Raw genomic sequence first — 22,148 nt, forward strand, 5'->3', positions numbered from 1 at the left:
GTCAATTGTTCAGTCCTTGGGACTGCCATTGTCTTTTCAGATTCTGTGTTGTTATGGGTGGGTTCTCACCAGTTCCTTAAGGACCCATCCTCCCATCCCAGAGAGTGACTTAACTCTTTTGCACCCACTGGGAAGCAATGTAAAGTACAGAGGGAAACCACAGTACAAGTTAGGAGTCACAAAAATATAACAGAATTTCCACCCTTCGCCACGGGCCCTAACTGGCCGCCTGGCTGGCAGTGCCAGGAAAGAGGGGAGGATTGAGCTGAGCTGTTTGCGGGGCAGTGCGAAAATCTTCCATTGCCATTTGTGTGTTGGAGGATTAGGAGATGAATGAGCTTCCAACGCTGACTTTCTGGCATCTCCCACCAACAAGACCACCACACACAGTGGCTCACTGGCCAGTTGATCATGGTGTACATCACAAGAACATCTAGGAGCCCAACTGAGATTAGGGCCCTGTCATGCCAGGTGCTGCACAGACACAGAGCAAGAGACCTCCCCGCCCCAGCGGCTTCACAGTCTGAATGGGCAGGACACAGGGTGGGTGGGGAAACAGAGGGCAAGCAACTTGCCTAAATCACAGCAGGCCAGGGAATAGAAGCCAGGTCTGAGAACTCCTGAGTCCCAGGCCAGTGCTCTCCTCACTGGGCATCGCTGCCTGCTTGACTCACTTGCTGAGCCCAAGAGGTACTAGGGAGCCAGACTGTCAATAGCCAGGATCCCAGGATTGACTTGCATTCCCTTGGAATCTATCACAATTGCAAGTGTCAGGTTCCCAGCATGGCACCCACTAGAGCTCTCTAGGGAAACCACCAGCACCCGAGTCCTCAGCACCATCAGGAGACTCCCATCCAGGCACTGACCCAGCACAGCCCTACAGAACGAGAGGAGCACCCAGGATCCAGCCCAAGCTGGCATTAAGGCTCCTCTATGTTATCTGCGTCAGCTCATGTAGGATGATGTCACTGAGCATTCTGAAAGCTCCTTTGCCATTGGCCAGGCCCTCAGTGACATCTGCACCCAGTTCCAGAACTTAAACCATGCATCTGTTTGGCCTTGATTCCATGGGAATGGCAGAGCCCCATCCCTGCACATTGACCCCCAGTCTGAGCCATCTAAGCCAGCCATAGCCACCACCGGGGGAGCTTGTTTTCATACTTGGGAATAGATTGAAGGGAGGATTTTATCTAAGAGATAAGGTAGGAATTTGCTAAACAAGTGGCCTATAAAAGGAGCTGAAGCAGAGTAGGAGTGGCTGGGCAGGCAGGCAGGACATAACTTCCAGAGAAGGACCTTCTGTGAGCTGGTGAGTACAGACAAGATTCTGTGGTAAGAGTTATGGTGGAGTAACATCAGGGTTTGGTGCTTAAAATTAGTCTGAAAGACTTAAAGAGATTGTGTCTCTGGGATTCCTTAGTCAGGTATCTGGTTTCTAACTCTAATGCTGGCTTCTCTTTACTCAGAGGGTTAGGGGCTAGGAGGGGAAGTAGCTGCTGTGAAAACCTCCTGAGAAAACTGGAGGTGAGAGTTAATAAAAACTGGCAGCCCAAGCATCTGAACTGAGTAGCATTTGAAGCTTGAATTGAGCTCCTGGGAAGAGGGGTAGAGAGCTAGCAAAGGCTCTTATAAAATATTTAGTGGGAGGCTTTCTAGCTCCCTTAGCCTGTTGAAGCTGTGATAACAGCAATACCTAGTTTTTCTACTGAGCCAAAATGCTATGTATCTCAAAGTGCTTGGTGCTTGGCAACACAGCAGTGCAATGCTGTCCCCATTTCATGGCTATAATGCTGCAGTCTGTGTGCTGGGCTTCTTAGCTTGATGAGCCAGGTCCTTGTGCTGACCCTGTAAGGCAGGAGTTCATAGCATATCAGGGTTGGAAGGGACCTCAAGAGGTCATCTTGTCCAACCCCCTGCTCAAAGCAGGACCAACCCCAACTAAATCATATCAGCCAGGGCTTTGTCAAGCCAGGCTTTAAAGATTCCATCACCTCCCTAGGTAACCCATTCCAGTGCTTCACCACCCTCCTAGTGAAATAGTGTTTCCTAATATCCAACCTACACCTCCCCCACTTCAACTTGAGACCATTGCTCCTTGTTTTGTCATCTGCCACCACTGAGAACAGTCTAGTTCTATCCTCTTTGGAAACCTCCCTTCAGGTAGTTGAAGGCTGCTATCAAATCCCCCCTCACTCTTCTCTTCTGCAGACTAAATAAGCCCAGTTCCCTCAGCCTCTCCTCATAAGTCATGTCCCCCAGCCCCCTAATAATTTTTGCTGCCCTCTGCTGGACTCTCTCCAATTTGTTCACATCCTTTCTGTGGGGGTGGGGGAGGTGCAAAACTGGATGCAATACTCCAGACCTGGCCTCACCAGTTCTCAACCTTTTCTTTCTGAGGCTCCCACAACATCCTATTAAAAACCCCACAGCCCACTTTTATCACCACAGCTGCTTTTCTGCATATAAAAGCCAGGGCTTAACAAGCAGGCAACTTCCCAGGGCCCCATGCCACAGGGGGTCCCATGAAGCTAAATTGCTCAGGCTTCAGCTTTAGCCCTGGCTGGTGGGGCTTGGAGCCCCTGACTTCAGCCCCATGCAGTGGAGCTTTGGCTTTCTAGGCGCTGGCAAGCCTAATGCTGGCCCTGCTTGGTGGCCCTCCTAAAATCTGCTGGTGGCCCCCAAAGGGCCTGTTCCCCTGGTTGAGAACCACTGCTGTAAGGCGCTGGGGACTGGATCTGCCTTGCCTGGCTGCTTGTGCCATTGCAGGCAGGCACTGAGGTGAAGTGGCTGTGAAATGCCACTAGCCCAGGATGGGCATTGACTGGCATAGTTATAATGGTATAATACTAGACTAGTCCTGCCAGTCAGCTTCCCAGTGTATCCAAGCAACACTGCTCAAATGGAGCTGAGTTCTCTTGGTGCTTTGCACACGCATTAGGGCTGAGCCCCACCCTGTGTCTCTGAAGAACACTCAGGAGTCCTTACCATGCAGAAAGCAGCACTTAGCGCTCTTGTCAATATTCTCCACTTGGAGACAGACTGGAGACTGAGGCATGGCCTACACTTAAAACAGCAGCTAAGGTGCTGGAGGAGGTGGCTTTCGTGTAGTTACAGGAGGAGCCCTTCTCACAGCGTAGGCTGTGTCTGAGCTGTGAAGTTACGCCAGCATAATTACAGCACTATGGCTACGCTGCTATAGACCAGCGGTTCTCAACCTACTTACCACTGTGAGCTGCATATGCAGCCCACAATCTGTTGTGGGCCACATCCAATACTCCCTGTATGGCCCTGAGGATGTCATATGGGCTGCAGCTCTCTGTACTGATTGAGCTGCAAGCTGAGAGCCACTGCTATAGACCCTGTAGTGTAGACAAGCCCTCCCGCTTCAACAGCTCTCTGCATCCCCAGCCAGGTGCCAGCTGAAGTGCCAATATCTCTTGGTGATAACCATGCTCCCTGCCTGCCGGTGTGTCTGGGACGGCTCTTTGCCAGCTCCTGCACTGTCCCCATGGCAGGTGGGCACTGCTACCAATGCCTGTGGCTCTTGCTTTGAATCTATGGAGCCTGGTGTCTAGCTAAACATCCCAGCTATTGGAGATGTGACACTGGGAGGATGCTACTGGCCTTCAATTACCTAAGGCCTAGCCTTGCTGTAAGGTTGGCCCTCTCCCATGACCCACAGTGAAGGGCCAATGAGAAATCAAGATCCTGAGACTGACAGTCCCCAAGACCAATAGGAAGAGGTCAATGCTCTAGTTCAGTCTGATTGACAGGGCAAATGAACCAATGAGGGAGTCAGGAACCTGGGGTGCTGTTAGCTGGAGCTGCCTGAGCCTGCGCAGGGCAGAGCTAAGGGGAGAGCAGTGAGCGGAGCTGGGCCAGAGGCAAGGCAGGGGAGCTGCAGGTGCAGGCTGTGCTAACGGTAACAGCAGAGCTGGGTGCAATGAGGGGCAGCAGGCCCAGTGCAGGGGGACACCCCCAGGCACTAGGACTCGCAGGCTGGACTTGGAGGGGGTTGTTCGTGACCCCAACGGGAGACGATGCTGGGGAGCAGGGTCCTGCCCCCAGAGCATGAGGGTGTGTGGCTACCGCCAGAGCAAGTGTCTGACCCGCAGTGTCATTGCAGCGCAGCCAGGGCCTGGCCAGGAGGCCTGGGATGGGCGAGGAACAGGCTGTGAACTGTCCTGAAGCCGCAGGGACGGCCGGCTGTGGTGTCCCTATGCCACAGGGTGGGGTCCTTGTGTCTTTGTCTTTCCATTTCTGCATTAGTTTTCTTATTGTTCCTTGCTGGGTAATACATTCTATTCAGTTTGAACTTAATGTCCTGCTCACTGGGCCAGGGGAGTGGCTGGTGTGGAGAGAGCGCCCTGGGGAGGGGAGACCATGACGAGGCTAGAGGTGAAGCCTCCCAGGGATCTTGGGCCCAGCCCTGTCAGGGTTACAAGGACTCTGTTGCACAGAAGAGCAGAAAGGGAGGCCTTCAGTTCATGCAGTCATCTGGGTAAAGGGCGTGGGAGCAAGGACTCAGATCCATTTGCTGTCCGATTCCACTGGGATAGTGCAGCAGCCAGGAAAGTTCCCCATGTTTCCCTGCTTGCATTGTGGTTGCAGATAAAATCTGGAAACATGCTTAAAATCTTTGATTCTATCATTTATTACTCTTTAAAATCTCATGGTCTCTGAATACTTGGAGAAGGCTCTTGCCAGGTATGATCTCACAGAACACCCTCAGAGCCCTGATCTCATCCACATTAAAGTTTATCTTAAAGACTCCGTTTTCCCCTGCAGTTTTCCGTGTGTGTGTGTGTGTGTGTGTGTGTGTGTGTGTGTGTGTGTGTGTGTGTGTGTATTATCCTAGTGTCAGGAAAGTGCCCACTACACAATGGGTGCTACTTTAACCCTGATAACACCCCCATTTCTAGCCTGTTTCTAGCTGCAGGGCTAATGGTTTCCTGCTTCCATGTGCTGCCAACTGAATCCCTAAGAACTTACTGGCCAAGCCACAGCCATGCCATGCCATGTACCCTCTGGCTAAATTTCTAACTCTGGGAACAGAAACAGCCTGAGCTCCATGTAAACAGTGCTGGGGCTCCCCTTTTGCGGTCTGCTGGGAGCAGCTGTGTGTGGAAGGGGAAAACTGGGCCTTCAATATGGGGGTGATAGCTGCTGAAGGCATCACCCTAGGCAGTCTACCCCTCCTGGCCTCACTATCTGTGCTCCGACTAAGTGGGTATTCACCCACGAAGCTCATGCTCCAATATGTCTGTTAGTCTATAAGGTGCCACAGGTCTCTGCTGCTTTTACAGATCCAGACTAACATGGCTACCCCTTTGATACTATCTGTGCATTGTGTGCCTTCTGCTGTGCAGGTGTGATGGATCCTGAGCGGCTCATCCCATGCCCCTATGATAAAAACCACCAGATCCGAGCCTCCAGGTTTCCCTACCACTTGGTCAAATGTGGAGAGGTAAGAGCAAACTACTCAGTGGGACAGAGTCTGAGGTGCCCAGAGGAGATGGCCACCTGTCTTTGTTCTCTGTAATTATTTTCCTCTGCCTCCAGTGCAAACCCCAAATGGGAAATGACTGCCTGGGAAGGAGCACTGCAGAAAAGGATCTGGGGTTTATAGTGGATCACAAACTAAATATGAGTCACAATGTTTGCTTTTTTGCAATAGTATTACATTCTTCTGAGATGTAATGGCAGGAGTGTTGTAAACAAGACAAAAGAAGTAATTCTTCACCTGTACTTGACACTAATAAGGCCCAAGCTGGAGTATTGTCTTTTTCTAGGCCTTGCACTCCAGGAAAGAGTCCAGAGGTGAACAACTAAAGTGATCAAAGGTCTGAAAAACATAACCTGCAAGGAATGATTGAAAAAATTGGGTTTGTTTAGTCTGGAGGTGCTGGGGTTGGGGAGGGAATAGGTCTTGAAGTAGGTTAATAGTTGCTATAAAGAGCAGAGTGATAAATTGTTCTCCTTATCCACTGACAACAGAACAAGAAATAATGGGTTTATATTGCAGCAAGGGAGATTCAGGGATTATCTAGGGAGACTTTTAAGATAAACACCTAGGATGGGCTAGGTAACACTTCGTCCTGACTCTGCAGGGGATGACTAGATTATCTGTTGAGGTACCTTCCAGACCTACATTTATGTGAAACTCACACTTGGAGCTTATCTTCACTGCCCAGTTAACTCGGGTGTTGCCCCTACCCTGGCTCCTGTCCGTCCACACAAACCCTTTGGCCATGTGTGGTGCTGCTTCACACCTGGGTTAGCCTGCCCATGGTAGAGTAGGAGAGAGTCTGATAGCCTCTCTTGGTAATCTGCCCTCTCTGCACTGAAGATCCAGACTTAACCTGATAGCCCTCTACTGCTGTCCCACAATTCACTGGAGGGGGTAGGTGGGGAGATAGAGCAGCTCAGCTGAGAGCCAGCAGCTACACCACCTCCCCCTCCTCTGTGCCCCCTCCCCTGTGAAATCTGAGAGTCTTGCATGAGTGAATGTGGCCCCAGCAACCTGGGCAGGGCTCTGTGGTCTGGCTGTTCACCTGGGCTAGGCCAGCCCAAATGTTGGTCACCTGAGTTATGTCTTCACTGCAGAGTTAATCCTTGGAGACACCCAGGCTTCAAAAGCTCCTGAACTTCAGGGCAGCTTGGATCCAGGCCTGCCCTGCCTCACTGAGGGGCCTTGGTGAGGTTACACTAATGTCTCTTTAGGATACTCTGGCTGCACAAAGGGACCTGAAGCACGTGGAAATGGTCTCCTGCAACAACAGCCTGCAGAGGGGCCTCCCTGGGTTGGATGCAGGCTCCACGCTAACCTGGCTCCACGCCCTGATGTAAGGAACAGTTTGCAGCTGCTTTGGGTGTAGCTAGAGTATCTGTACTATACCTATGTTCTGCTGCCCAGGGGCCATGAGAAGTAGAGCCCCATAAATCAGAGCAGCCCAAAGGTTGTTCTAATTTGCAGCAGCAAGGGCAGGAGCAGCTCAGCCCAAGTCTAGGAAGAGCTAAGGTAGCCTGAAGACAGTCCCGCTGTTCTGCTTGCCACCTCTTCCTGGACTGGGCTGGAGCAACCAAGAATCAAACCCAAGAAATTCAGCACTGCTGCAGATGCACCAGGTTCACTGCACATACAGATATGTCTACACAACAGTTGGGGAGAGTCTCACAGCCCAGGTAGATGGGCTTACAGTAGTGGGGCTTGAGCTAATACAGTTAAAAATCACAATGTGGATGTTGTGGCTTGGGCTCTTAAGCCCACTTCACACTGTAGGTTTGAGAGTCCAAGCTCCAGTCCATGCTATTGTGTCCACGCTGCTATTTTTAGCGTGCTACTTTCAGCACCACTAGCTCAAGTCTTTGTCCAGTCTGGAGGCTTGCTCCCAGCTGCTGCATGTGGAGCTATTGAGTGGTGCTCTCTCAGTAAGCACTCGGCAAGGCAATGATTTGTTTCCAGCTTGCCAGTTTTCTGGCTCTGATGCATCCCTAAGAGGTCCTCTCAGCTGCCTCTCCCTATGAGCAGCTCTGGAAGCAGTGAGCAGAACTCATGATGGTACCTCCCTGCTGTCTCTGCATAGTGACATCTTGTGGCTTCTCTTCCAGAATAACAAGAAAAGAGCCAAAGAGCTGGCCACGTGCCCCTACAATGCTCGCCACAGAGTCCCAAAGCGAGAGCTCCAGCTGCACATCTCCACCTGCACAGACAACCAGGAACCAGAGCTGTTCAGTGGTAAGCTGGGGGGGTGGTGGTGCAAGGGGTGCACGCCTGCTTTAATACATGTCTGCTCCTGCTGACTGACTTGACCTGCCCCAGCCTCGGATGACTGCAAGGGAGTCTGTTCTAGGGCATTTTGCTCTGAACACCAGCGCAAGCCCCGAGCAATCTGTAGCTCGTGTGTGCATACCCTGCACTCATCACAACTACTGTAGGTCCACTTGGTCTGAGCAAGGCTGAGTGCTGTTGCTCAGCACATCCCTCTGTACCAGCAGCAGCAGGTGCTGGCTTAGCTGCACTGCTATAAATCGTGAACATGCAGAGTTTGCTCTAGTGGCTGAAATCCCAGCCTAGAACAGGCCAGGCTTCTGCTGCTCTTCCTTCATTGACAGATTCTGCAGGAATTGGCTAGAAATCCCTTTTCCTCCCCAATGCCCATCACCTGCAGGAGATGAACAGCTGGCTCAGGAAGTACCCTCATGGCTAGCTGGGGGACATGCTCCCTGCCTGGCACAGCAGGGGGCAGGTCACTTGGCATCACTGAAGAGTCCTGGTCTCTACTGTCTGCTCACTGGGGCAGGAGCTACTGTGTCTCCTAACATCTCCTGGGCGCGGCTGGCCTGCAAACCTACATCCAGAGAGCAGAGCACTAGGGGCCAGCATTTCTGAAGTGCCCAACACCAGGCTTAGGGTGTTGGGCCCTGCTGAATGGCTAACTAGGTGCTGAGGAGAGCCAGTGGGGAAATTCTTTTGTCAGAAAACAGTGTGCTTCATTGATCTCCATGAACACCTCATGGGAAAATGTTCTTTGGGCTTTGACACACACTGCAACTTGGAAAATCTTTGTCCCATTCTTTGACTCTTGAAATAAGAAAATCCAGTTTTCTGGTTCAAAATGACAATTTGAAACTAATTGTAGTTAAACAAAATAGTCAAAAATGAAATATTTTCACTTGAACCAAAAGAGGGGGGCTAGCTGATAAACTTGCTTCTCCTCTTCCTTCCAAGTCCTGTAACATGTCTCCTCTGCTTGCAGGGACATCAATGACTTTCAGTCCCAAGAAGGAACTGAAAGAGACTCCAAGATCCTGGCAGTGTCCCCCCTGCCAAGAGGACTGGGAGGCAGGTGAGTGGTGGTGAAGAAGCTGTTGTCTCTGATGTAATTGGCATGTGGTACTTATGCCTCACAGGACTTGGCTGAGGCTATGATTACACTACAAGTGTTATAGTGCAGGTACTCACTGCAGTAGTGGAAGGAGGTTTTTTAGTCACTGTAGTTTAATCGAGGAGGCAGCTAGGTCACAAGAATTTTTCCATTGACCCACCGGTGTCTGTACCAGGGCTTAGGCTGGCTTAGCTACACTTCTCGGGGGCGGGGGGGGCGGGGGGCGTGAATTTTTCACACTCCTGAAGCAACATAGCTGGGTCGACCTAAGTTTTAGGTTAGACCAGGCCTTAGAGCAGGGGTCGGCAAACTTTCTGAAGTGCTGTGCCAAATCTTCATATATTCACTCTAATTTAAGGTGTCACCTGCCAGTAATACATTTTAACATTTTTAGAAGGTCTCTTTCTATAAGTCTATGATATCTAACTAAACTATTGTTGTATGTAAAGTAAATATGGTTTTAAAATGTTTAAGAAGCTTCGTTTAAAATTAAATTTAAAATGCAGAGCCCCCCCAGACCGGTGGCCAGGACCTGGGCAGTGTGAGTGCCGCTGAAATTCAGCTCGCGTGCTGCCTTCTACACATGTGCCATAGGTTTCCTACCCCTGCCTTAGAGCGTGGAACCACACACCATGCTGCCTTTAGCATTACCAGTCACTGCTATACCTTGTCTACATATGGAAGTTGACTGGCATTTAGTGACCCTTCCCTGAGTATTTCAGAATAATTCATGTGCTTCATAAGTGAAGAAATCCTGGAATCAGGGCCGTCCTTAGCCATAGGCAGAATAGGCAGCAGCCTAGGGAGGACCGGTGCTAGGGGTTTGAGCGCCCTAGGTGGATGGGAATTTCACCGCCCCGTGCGCTGGTCCTGCGGCTCCAGTGGAGCTGCCGCAGTAGTGCCTGCGGAGGGTCCGGTGCTTCGCGGCTCCAGTGGAGCTGCTGCAGTCATGCCTGTGGGCGGTCCACCAGAGCCGCGCGACCAGCGGACCCTCCGCAGGCACCACCACGGCAGATCCACCGGAGCCGTGGACCAGCGGACCCTCCGCAGGCACCACTGCGTCAGCTCCACCGGAGCTGCCTGCCGCCCCCTCTGGCAAAACGGCACCCACCAATTATCCTGGTGCCCTAGGCAATTGCCTAGGCTGCCTAAATGGTTGCGCCGGCCTTGAGCCTAGGGCACTACTAGGTCTGGGGGCACTGCTCTGCTGGGAGCCCAGACAGACGGGAAGCAGCGGAGCATGTAAGAACAGGGCTGCTGGGTCCTAGAGAGAGCCGAATGCACCACAGTCTGAGAGAGGGGATTGGCTGCTGGGGTCTCTGGGAAGGGGTGGGGGAAGGAACTCACCTTTGAATGTGACTCTTTCCCCCCGGTGTGAGGTGAGGCAGGCTTGGTGGCTCTGGCAGTATCCTTTGTTGTCCCCCATAACATCCATTCTTCTCCCCCCTACCCCACAGAGCACCCCACCTTTCTCCCTCCCCCCATGGAGCACCCCTATCTTCCCCCTCCCCTCCCTGGCTGCCTACTGAGGAATGAAAGTGAAAGTAACTCACTTCCTTTGCAGGCAGCCAGGATTTGAATGGTCGCACAGGGCTCGGCTGGGGATAACCAAATGGCATGTGCAGAAAATCAGGACGGGGGTTGGGGGAGGGTGAGCAGATGTCCCACTTTTATAGGGACAGTCCCAATTTTGGGGTCTTTTTCTTATATAGACTTCTGGTGCCTGTATAAGACAAAGCCCCAAATATCGGGACTGGCCGTATAAAATCAGAACGTCTGGATCTGGTCACCCTAGCTGGGAAGCGCTTCTCTCCCCCGGGCGGAGCTGCACAGGGCAGGATGAGCTGCTGTGGCTTCATGAGTGCCCCGTCCCTGAGATCAGATACTGTGCTAACTTTACCATGGTCCATTGAGCTGGCAAAGGTGCCTATTGGCGTATGATTGGACCTGAGGGTTTGCTGCTGCTGTTGCCACTCTGCACCCCAAGAGGTGGATTTTGGGGTCCTGCAGTTTTCCACCTGTCTCCTCCTCTACTGCAGCTGTTGGACCAGCAGGCTGGGGGTGAGCCAAGCATGAAAGCAGTAGTGTGTTGCCATTTAGATTGTCATTTAACAACTTTGTTTGCCAAAAATGCTTGCTAACAATCCTGAATTCAATTTCAATTAAAAAAAAATCAATATCTTAGCCAAAAACAGAAAATTAAGTTGTTGACAATTATTTGTGACAAGTTTGGTAAGGGGAAGGGAGTGGACCAGTTTTCATCAGAGAAACAAAAAATATTGACTGACTTTCCTATAGCCCTGTCACTGCTAAATAGAGCCCTCCAACAACTGTAATATGCTCATCTCCTTACTAGTGTATAGAGCAGGGGTTCCCAAACTTTAACAGCCCGTGAACCCCTTTCACTAAATTGTGAAATGTCATGAACCCCCCCCTAAAAATGAATATTTTCAGGGATTTAAGTTTAAATTTCCTCAGTGTGATGGATGCCCCAACTACCCGCCCCGCTCTTCCTGGGGCTCAGGCTGGGGTTTGGACTGCCGGCTCCCCTGCTGACGGGGGCAGGGCTCAGGCTGCCAGCCTCTACTGCCCAGCCCCACTCTTCCTGTTACTCGGACTGCCAGCCCCAGTCAGAGCACTGGGGTTCAGGCTGCCAGCACCCTTGCTGACCGCCGGAACTCAGGCTGCCAGCCCAAACTGCCTGGCCCCGCTCTCCCTGGGGCTTGGAGTGTCTGCCCTGCAACCGGGTCCCACCTGCTGTCTCCAGTGCCCGGGGTCCTCTGGCTGCCATTAGTGAAATTTTTCTGGCGAACCCCTTGTAACATTCTGCAAACCGCCAGCGGCTCGCAAACCCTAGTTTGGGAACCACTGGTATAGAGCAGGGGTTGGCAACCTACGGCACATGTGCCAAAGGTGACATGCTAGCTGATTTTTGATGCTCTGGGGTTCTGGCTGCTGCCCCGTTGCCTGCTGAGGTCCTGGCTACCGGCCCCACTCAGCACTCGCTGCTGGCCTGGGACCCCCAAGGAACCCCAGGCTGGCAGCGGGCTAAGCAGGCCAGCGGCTGAGACCCTGGCTAAGCCACTCAACCCACTGTCCACCTGGGGTTCTATTCACTCAGCTGGTAGCAGGCTGAGTGGGACTAAATTCAACGAAATAGGAAAACAAGAGCAACTAACGACAAAGTGCAAGAACCTAGAGAGCCTCCTGAAGCACAGTGATAGTTTTGATTTAAATGGACTTGAACTGTACAAAGAATTGAGTACACTGTCGTCAATGTTGCCACATGCAAAATCAATGATGGACATTGTACAGTTTATTCATACCAGCAAACTTGTTGATATATATATCCCCTAATGTGTACATTGCCACTCGTGTTCTACTGACAATTCCTGTAACAGTAGCATCAGGAGAACGGAGTGTCTCAAAACTAAAGCTCATTAAAAACTATCTCCGCTCTACAATGAATCAGGAACACTTGACTGGTCTTGCTATTCCTGCAGTCGAACAAGACATCACTTTGTCTTTGTCATACGATGGCATTACTGATTTTGCAGCCAAAAAAGCCAGAAAGGTTGCTTTTAATTAAAAACAAATCCTTGTTTCAATACCTCTTCATATACATTTCCAGTAAAATGTTGACAAATTTAAAAAAATTATATTATTTGCATCATTCTGTCAAATCAGAATTTTTTCTGTAGTGCTACTTCTTTAGTGCTAGTCCATCAGCAGGACAGTGTGCTTCATTAAGTTAAATTGGTTTTAATAACATGCATGTGGCAAGTTTTCCAATAGTGTAAGCTTATGTTTGTTTTGCTCAGAGCAAGTCAGGCACAGGGGCACCAGTTTAATAATCCCGCCTAGGGCACCATAAATCCTAAGGATGGCCCTGCCTGGAATAAAATCATGCTTATTCTGAAATGGCACTATCCCAGAATAGCTACTCTGGTCAACTCCCCCTGTCGATAACCTCCTTTAGACAGATGTGGGCTTTTGCTTTATATAGGATTAAAGGTTTGGTGTTAGATTGTGGTGGCTAGGGCTTCACTTGACCAGTTTAACACATGCTAAAGTACAACTGTTTTATCTTGACTAGTTTATTAAACTAAGCTGTATAATGCAATACTTACCACATTTAAATTCTAAACAAGGTGTCCACTGGGCAGGCATCTGAGGGTGTGTGGTTAACATCTCCAAATCCCACTGGCCAAAGCAAGCTGTAGCTGACAAGGCTGTGTCTGTCTCCACTTGGGGAATTTTGGGGGCACTGACAGGCTTACCCCCTCACCCCCCGTGCTCCTTCTGAGCTCCCACAGCTTCAGTATTGTTGGAATTTGACATCAAGGCTCTGAGGCTGCAGGTTTAATATGGTGGCACTTTGTTTCCAGCTGCTGAGATTTCTACTGTGCTTGAGTCCTGCTGGCTTATCCAAAGCAGTGGACATCTCTTCTCTGAAGCTCCATAGCATGGAAAAGGCCAGCTCCCTGCTCCTAAAATCAGTGAGAGCAACTACTGGCTCCTCCAGGGCAGGCTGAACCCTCCTGCTGGATCTTGCATAAGTAGTTAACACATTTCAAGGGACCATTCATGGTGAAGTGGCCCGTTAACACCCCTCAGTTGAGTGTGGGGTGGGGGGAAGCTGTGGATTATTGATTACTGGAGTAAACCATAAATCCAGTATGCCATCATGTACCAGCAATGCCCCTCTGCTATGTACATTGGCCAAACTGGACAGTCTCTATGTAAAAAGATAAATGGACACAAGTCAGATATTAGGAATGGCAATATACAAAAGCCTGTAGGAGAGCACTTCAACCTGCTGGCCACACAAGAGCAGATTTTAAGGTAGCCATCCTGCAGCAAAAAAACTTCAGGACCAGACTTCAAAGAGAAACTGCTGAGCTTCACCTTAACTCAGTGGTCCCCAACCTTTTTCATCGGGCGGGTGCCAGACAATGTGCCACAGAGGAGCGTGGCGGCGGACGAGCATCTGCTGAAATTCCGCCGACAAGCGGCAACGTCAGTAGGCAACGCTGCCGACAAGCTGCATCATCCAGAGGCATCACTGTCGAAATGCCACTGATCTTTTTCGGCAGTATTTCAGCGGTGACACCTCTGGAAGACGCAGCTTGTTGGCGGTATTTCAGCTGATGCTCATCTGCCGGCCAGTATGCGGGTGCATTAGATGCCCCGGTAGGCGCCATGGTGCCCGTGCACCATGTTGGGGACCCCTGCCTTAACTAATCACTCACCCATTGTTTCATGGTGGGTGAGTGTGTGTGTGTATCTATAATAATCTTCCTACTGTATTTTCCACTGCATGCATCCGATGAAGTGGGCTGTAGCCCACGAAAGCTTATGCTCAAATTTATTAGTCTCTAAGGTGCCATAAGTACTCTTGTTCTTTTTGCTGAGCTTCAGTTCATTTACAAATTTGACACCATCAGCTCAGGATTGAACAAAGACTGAATGGAAAGCCAACTACAAAAGCAGTTTCTCCTCCCTTGGTGTTCACACCTCAGCTGCTAGAAGAGGACCTCATCCTCCCTGATTCAACTAACCTGGTTATCTCCAGACTGATTCTGGCCTGCATATTTATATCTGCCTCTGGAAGTTTCCACCACATGTGTCTGACGAAGTGGGTATTCACCTACAAAAGCTTCTGCTCCAATACATCTATTAGTCTATAAAGTGCCACAGGACTCTTTGTTGCTTTTCATAAATCTAGTGTGTCTCAGTCCATGGTGGGTGGTTTTTTGTTTTTTTGGGTGTGTTTTTTTGTGTTTAGCAAAGTTAGAAGTCGGCGCCTATACAAGGAGCCGCATTTTAACTTCTGAAGAGCCGCATGTGCTCCAGAGCCACAGATTGGCCACACCTGAGTTAGACCATCCCTGACAGGTATTTGTCTAACCTGCTCTTAAGAATGTCTAATGATGGAGATTCCACAACCTCACTGGACAACTTATTCCAGTGCTTAACTGCCCTGACAAGAAAGTGGTTTGTTGGTTATTTTCTTTCCTTTCCCCTATGACTAACCTCAGCCTCCCTTACTGCTATTTAAGCCCATTGCTGCTTGTCCTATCTTCAGAGGTTAAAGAGGACAATTCTCCCCCCCTGCCCCCAACAACCTTTTATGTACTTGAAAACTTTTTTTTTCCCCCCTCTCTCCCTCTCCTCAGTCTTGTCTTCTCTGGATTAAACAAACCCATTTTTTTTCAATCTTCCTTTTATAGGTAAGGCTGTGGTTTAGTCACAGGTATTTTACTAAAAGTCATAGGCCGTAAACAAAAATTCCCAGCCTGTGACTCGTACTATACTCCTGACTAAATCTTGGGAGTGCTGGAGGGCAGAGAACCGTGGTCACTGAGAGCTGCTGGTAGCTGAGGGATATTGGGGGGCTCCCTGGAAGCAGCAACAAGGTAAACATTGCCCAGATCCCTGAGCCCCTTCCCACACCCAAACTGCTCCTCTTGCTGTTGGGTGAGGGTGCCCAAGACTGACCCAGAAGTGGCTGGTGCAACTGGCCCAGATGTTGCCTGAGCTGCTCAGGCAGCCCTGGAGCCAGCTGCACAGGCTGCTGCAGATGTCATAGAAAGTCACAGAATCCATGACCTCTATGACAAACTCACAGCTTTACACATAGGCAATGTTACCTCTAATTTTTTTCCATCCATGTTATATGCACTGACGTATGTGCACCACCAGTAGAAACAACCTATATATATTTAAATTTACCATAGTGATAATTATTCCAGCAAGGACAGGTTAGCATTTTAAAACTCACTACTCAAACAACCATTTACTTCAAACCATTTCTCCAGTTTGTCCACATTTTAATTGTATCCACCAAAGCACTTGAAACCCCTCCCAGCTTGGTATTGTCAGCAAACTTTATGCATGTGCTCTGTATGCCAGTTGTTTGAAACCAAATATGGATTCCAGTGTGAGGTGGCAGGGATGTGCAGTTGAGGGGAAGGGGGGGGTTGTTTCTCTATTGAAGCAGGTTCTCTTGGGGTATTTGAGTGTCCCATTCTAAGATTGGAGCTACTTCTCTGGAGTGTCCTTTGGTGAAGGCAGTTTTGAGTATGTTAAGGTGTATATCCCAGACTTGCTGCTTTAAGCATATTCTGTGGTATCGGAATGTCTAGCTGTAGATAACAGACTTTTTGGCACCCCAATAGCCTGAGAGAACCTGCTTCAATATGGAAATAAAACACCCCTCAGACTGCACACCCCTAGTTGTCACCTGCCAACCAATGTGCAACCCAAACAGGTACAATGCATACCAGATAGGGAACCCCTCCTGAAATAAATCTTTCCTGAACCCCTTCTTTTGCCTCCCTCAAACTCTCCAAGGTCTCCACAGAATGAACACACCACCTCAAAGCAGCACCAGACCCTTCTGGAACAACAGATGCAAAACTTGTAGACACATCTCCACTGCTACAGTGATCACCCCCCCCCCACATCTTTCAGGATCCAGAGCTCTTACATGTGCCTATCAGACTATGTGGTGTACTAAATGCCCCAATAACTATGGGGGTGAAGCCAGACAGACCATCACTATGCTCTTGAATGAACTCTCAGAAAAATATTAAGGCAAAAACACCTATTACCTGTGGGTGAACAATTTTCACAAAGTCATCACTCTATATCTGACCTCAGTCCCCATCCTCAAAGGAAACCTGCACACACTGTTCAGAAGATAGGCCTGAGAGCTTAAATTCCTAACTTTGCTATACACTAAAAATCATGAACTGAAGAGAGACACTAGAGTTATGTAGTCGTGTTAGTCTGTAGCCACAAAAACAAAGAGTCCAGTGGCACCTTAAAGACCAAGGGTATGGCTACACTTGAAACTTCAAAGTGCTGCCACGGCTCTCCTAGCGCTGCACGTAAACCACCTCCTCGTGGGGTTTAGCTTGCTGCGTTGGGAGCCGCGCTCCCAGAGCTGCGGCACTCTTTACACTGGCGCTTTACAGCGCTGTAACTTGCAGTGCTCAGGGGGGTGTTTTTTTCACACCCCTGAACGAGAAAGTTGCAGCGCTGTAAAGCACCAGTGTAGCCAAGGCCTAAGAGAGGCTGTGGGGGGAGGAATAGTTCAGTGGTTTGAGTGTTGGTCTGCTAAATGCAGGGTTGTGAGCTCAATCCTTGAGGGGGCCATTTAGGGATCTGTCCGGGGATGGGTCCTGCTTTGAGTAGCAGGTTGGATTAGATGACCTCCTGAGGTCCCTTCTAACCCTGATATCCTATGATTTAGTTGGGTATAAGTTTTTGTGGATTTAAAAAAAAACCCTCTTCTTCAGATGCATAGAGTGAAAATTACAGATGCAGGAATAAATATACTGGCATATGAAGAGAAGAGAGTTACCTTACAAGTGGAGAATCAGGGTGGATGTGGTCCACTCCCAATAATTGATGCTGATTGGGTGGTTCCTCAGTTTCTTTGAAAGTGTGGGGCACAATCTCTCACCATAGTCAGTGTAATGTGGCGATGAATTTTTTACCTTCAGTCCATTTGGTATGTTGTCCATCTGTTTGCACTTGGAGAGGAAGATGATGTCTGTCTGCATCTGTGCAAAAGCTTATGCCCAAATAAATCTGTTACTTTTTAAGGTGCCACTCGACTCCTCATTGTTTTTGTGGATACAGACTAACACGGCTACCCCTCTGATACTTGGCACCATGCAAGGCAGTGAATTTAGCCATATGAAGTGGAAATCCATAAACTTCATGAAAAAACTCACACAAATACAGACTATATGGTGAGAGATTGTGCCAAACACTCTCAAAGAAACTGAGGAACCACCTGATCAGCATCAGTTATTAGGACTGGACCACATCCCCCTGATTGACTTGGCCTTGTCAACACTGGTCTTTAAGGTGCCACCAGACTCCTTACTGGATTTATGGCTTATTACAACAATCTGTAACCCACTAACATTTCCCCCACCCCCAGCTGTCAGGGTTTTAACAAGTCATTTTACCTTGAATGGTCCTTTAGTATAAGTAGTTAGCACATATTCTAACCAATCTGTTCCACCTTGTGTTTAGCTGTGATGCTCTGAGTACCTTTCCCAGCCCTGAAGAAGAGCCCTTTATGGTTCCAAAGCTTGTCTGTCTCACCAACTGACCATTGATCCACTGAAAGATATCGCCCCCCTACCCTGTCTCTCTCATATCCCAGGATGGACACTGCTATACCAACACTGCAAACATCTCATGAGTTGTCAGCCTTGTCAGTCTCTTGCAAACAAGTCTATATCCTGCTCCAACCCTCTGTGCCAGGCCCCAGCCCTGTCAATTACAAGCTTAACTGTTGTGCAGGTATAAAACCTCTCTGAGCTGTTACTGAGGGCCTGAGCATGTACTGTACAGGGTGTTGGCAGTGCTCCCAAATCCCAAGAGAGAACCCCTTCCAACAGACCGGCTAGCACCCCTGGCATTGTGATTCCTCTGCATGCCCATGCCCCTGTAACTGGGGAGGGCAGCAGGAACAGGGCTAGCACAGTGGGCACTCATAAGAATGGCCATACTGGGTCAGACCAAACAGAACAGGGCAACTTTCAAGTGGTCCACTCCCAGCTTCTAGCAGTTAGAGGCTTAGGACACCCAGAGCATGGAGTTCCATCTTCCTTCTGAAACACAGCGCAGGAGAACTCTGGAATGGGATCTGTTCCAAGTAAGTGGTCTGGGGAAAGAGCAGGGCCAATGGCCTCCTTTTCATGTGATCTGAGAGTGTAGAGTCTTGGTGTGTTCAAACCGGTCCAGAAGCCTTTCATTGTGCACTCACACTAGGCTTTTCCTCCTCAGACGCAGATGAGTCTGCTGCCACTTCTCCTTTTGTTCTTGGCTTCAAGGCAAACTGTACCTTAAGCACAAGTCAGAGGTAAGAGCTAACTCTCCTCTCGCTTCTTCTAGCAGCCACTCTGCACCCCTTTGGGAAAAGAGGGCCACTGATCAGGCCGGGTCCCCCACTGGCATGAATATCCCAGCTCTACTATCAGAGGGGTAGTCATGTTAGTTTCAGGAGCTATGACTTCATTGCAAGTCTCATGATCTTTGGGGGCTTTTTTTTTTGTAAAGCCCCAGCAGCTGGGAAGCTGAGTGATTTAAAACAAGTCTTTAGCCCTGCTGGTTGAGAGGAAAGGTTGAGAATGTGGACTGTGTAAACCTAAATGCTCTGTAACTGTCAGGCAAAAATAAACCAACTCCTAGAATTTCATGGGGTTTTGAGGCTTGACTTTTAGGCTAGTTTGTGTTTAACACTTGGGGCTGGCCACACCATCTGGCCAGCTGGGCTCTTGCCCCTCTAACAGCTCTGTGCATTCCTGCAATAGTCACTCTTGGTTGCTGCCATTCTAGTTGGGCGACCAGAAATCGAATGGAACTTCACTACAAACACCCCTGTAACACCCAAGGGTATAATGGGCCTGCTTCTGCTCATGTTACACCCATGCAATCTGCAGCCCTTAGTCAGGCTGTGCAAGTATAACTGAGGTCAGAACTGGGCCAGTACATGGTTCTGCTGGGCATAAATGGAGCCACCAAGAGGACTGCTTGGAGACTCCTCCCTGAGTTTGCAGAGGTGGGAAAGAACTGATGTGCCCAGGTCTCACAGATAATGTGAGCATTGTCACAGGTCAGCTGGCCCCATAGGTCTTGGCCCTATCCATGACATGTTTTTCCGCAAGTGGGGAAAATGAAAGTCGTGTAACAGGGTCATGTGACCCACCAATCAGGTCTCTGTGATAGGTAAGGAAAAGTCCTGGGGGAGCTGCAGAGAAGAAGGCAGCTCCAGCTGGGTAGGACGGGGAGCAGCCTGCCAAGGCAAGTAAGGCTCCAGGCAGAAAGGCCTGTGAGTGAGAAGGAGGCAGCAATCATGTTAGGAATACATTGCTCTATTTCTGTTACACTCCCCCCACCCCGTGCATGAGGGAGGAAGCCCAACTCAATTTCTGTTCCTTTGGGTCTATCAGGATCCAAAACATCTGCCAGGGTCAGAGTCTATTAAATTCCATTAGCAATTTCACAGACATCCATGGAGCTTCTCGTAGCTTATACCCATGTAACTTAAGAGCATTGGGGCTCCTTGGTTCTTAACCCTTCTTATGACTTAGGGCTTGTTTTCAGTTAGAGTGCCACAGCTGTAGTGCTTTAGTGAAGATGGGAGGGCATAGCTAATGAGAGAGGGTCGCTATGTCAATGGCAGAAGCCTTCTTGTCTACACAGCATTGTCTACCTGGGGGGCTAGGGCAGTATAGGAGGCAGTGTACACCTGGCCACAGACAATGCAGTAAGGCGAGTTCCCAAGCTCTTGAAGCCTGGCAGTTAAAGGGGCACTAGGAGCAGGGGATCCAGAGTTCAGTGGAATGGCAGCCACACTGTAGCTTTGGGGGACAAACAGCTGAACACCAGAGATGTGGGGGGCTCTTACTGGAAGTGAAATATCCCTCTACGGAAACGCAGGCTGAGTTCCAAAGCAAGACTGGATATGCAGGAGCAGACAGCTGTTGGCTGCTTCACCCTGAAATCCTTGCTTTGTGAGTGGAACATGTCTAGCTCCTTCCCCCGTTTAAACACATGGCAGCAGGAAATGCTGACTTATGCCAGTTACTGTAAATGTGCTTTCTAAGTAGGGTCCGAGTGGTGGTACCACCTGGGGACCTCAGATGGGGAGCAGGACCCCGCTGTGCTAGGGGCTGGGCAAACAAGCCAAGACTGTTCATGCCCCAGAGAGCTCATGATCCAGACACTGTGGGCACATTCTCCACAAACCCTCCCGGCCAGGAGTAAAATCCATGCTGTTTGCCAAGGTGGGAGGGAGTCATCGTTCACTTGGGCTGAAGGTCCAAGCTCATGTGTGGGCTGCCCTGGGAAGGCACATGGCAGCTTACAACCAAGGCATTGCCCCTGCCCTGGGGGCAAGACTTTCTTGTTACCAAGGGTATTGTGGGAAAACAATCCAGTGCACTCTGGCATGGAACACTATAGAGAGACCCTGCCAGGACTCCCTAAGGGAAAGTCCGGCTGGCAGAAGGGGGAACCCTCAAGCACACAAAGGTGGCAGATCCCAGGGAATGCCATGAGGTCCTATTTAGAACTGGCCTTTCAGAGCTGGGTAACCTGGAGTACGATGCATGTGACAGTGGAGATGGGGCTTATGAAGGCAGAGTCCCATGATGCAGGCATGTCCTATGCAGAAAGTCCCTTCAGACAGCTCCCACATGCTATCTGGCAGCCTGACATGGGCCATGCTAAGTGCTCATCCTAGTGTATGTGTACTAACTCATCTCTATTTCCATCTCATTGTCCAGTGTTGGTGAGACAGGCCAGGATGGAAACCAGCAAATGCAGGCTGTGAGCACCTCAGCAGCAGCATGGACTCCGAAGGGTCACTCCTGGAGAAATGGTATGAGGCCAGGACACCATCGGAGTGGGACTAAACTTTTATAAGTGTCTGGGAGGTGGGGAAGGGTCATGATATAACATCAAGTTTATCACAAGAGCCCGTATGTCCCTGCTGTACTGGGTCAGCCCTGAGTCTTACTGTGCTCATGTCTTGGACATGTCTTGTACTCCAGGACATTTGCTGTCTAGTCTCTGAAGGGACTACTTACTAAGGTACTTGCTCAAGGCACACTGCTTTCATGAGCAGAACGTGTCCTGTAGCTAGCAGCCAACAATCCCATGGAATGAGGGAGCAGTCAAGTGAAGATCCTAAGTGAGGGGGGACTCCAGCAAAGCTGCTTCCTGCCCAAAGTGAATGTTACTGAACTAGTGTCACTTCCTGAAAGCTCAGTGTCCTAGAGGACCTTCCTCCACTAGAAACAGGCTGATGTTCCTTTTGAGTCAGAAGCTCTCTGAGGCTATATAGTGCACACTAAAATAGGGCCCTCTTGTATAAGTAACATGTGACCCTAAGGCCTGGTCTGTGTACAGATCTTGTCCTGGGGCAGTTAGATCAGTGAGGGGTGTGACTTTTTAGCACTGTAGACCCCAGTACCACCCCTAGAGTGGATGTAGTTCTACATGTTTATATCAGTACAGTTTATTCACCTTCTCGTATAGGAATAGCTATCCAAGGAATAGCACTTCTATACCAGCATAACTGCCTCAACTCTAGGATGCACCACTTTAACTGTACTGGTATAGCCGGTGGCTCAGCCCTTCAATTTGATGCCTTGGCTTCTGACTCTGAAAACATGGTCTTCATCTTCTGTAACCTTGACATAACTCGATCATGGCATGTGACATTAC

General features: G+C 49.7%; 1 protein-coding gene across 1 annotated transcript in view; it reads left to right on the forward strand.

Moving 5' to 3' along the window:
- The window catches only part of LOC115642578, a 53,631-nt gene that overhangs the window by 4,797 nt on the left and 26,686 nt on the right, over positions 1-22,148 (forward strand). Inside the window, exons 2-6 of the mRNA XM_030546196.1 lie at positions 5,370-5,467; positions 7,612-7,738; positions 8,760-8,849; positions 18,702-18,777; positions 21,206-21,300. Of these exons, the coding sequence (XP_030402056.1) occupies positions 5,370-5,467; positions 7,612-7,738; positions 8,760-8,849; positions 18,702-18,777; positions 21,206-21,300 (486 nt within the window). The remainder of the gene's footprint in view (positions 1-5,369; positions 5,468-7,611; positions 7,739-8,759; positions 8,850-18,701; positions 18,778-21,205; positions 21,301-22,148) is intronic.

This window comes from Gopherus evgoodei, unplaced genomic scaffold (genome assembly GCF_007399415.2).
Source record: "Gopherus evgoodei ecotype Sinaloan lineage unplaced genomic scaffold, rGopEvg1_v1.p scaffold_42_arrow_ctg1, whole genome shotgun sequence".
In the NCBI taxonomy this organism is placed as follows: domain Eukaryota; kingdom Metazoa; phylum Chordata; order Testudines; family Testudinidae; genus Gopherus; species Gopherus evgoodei.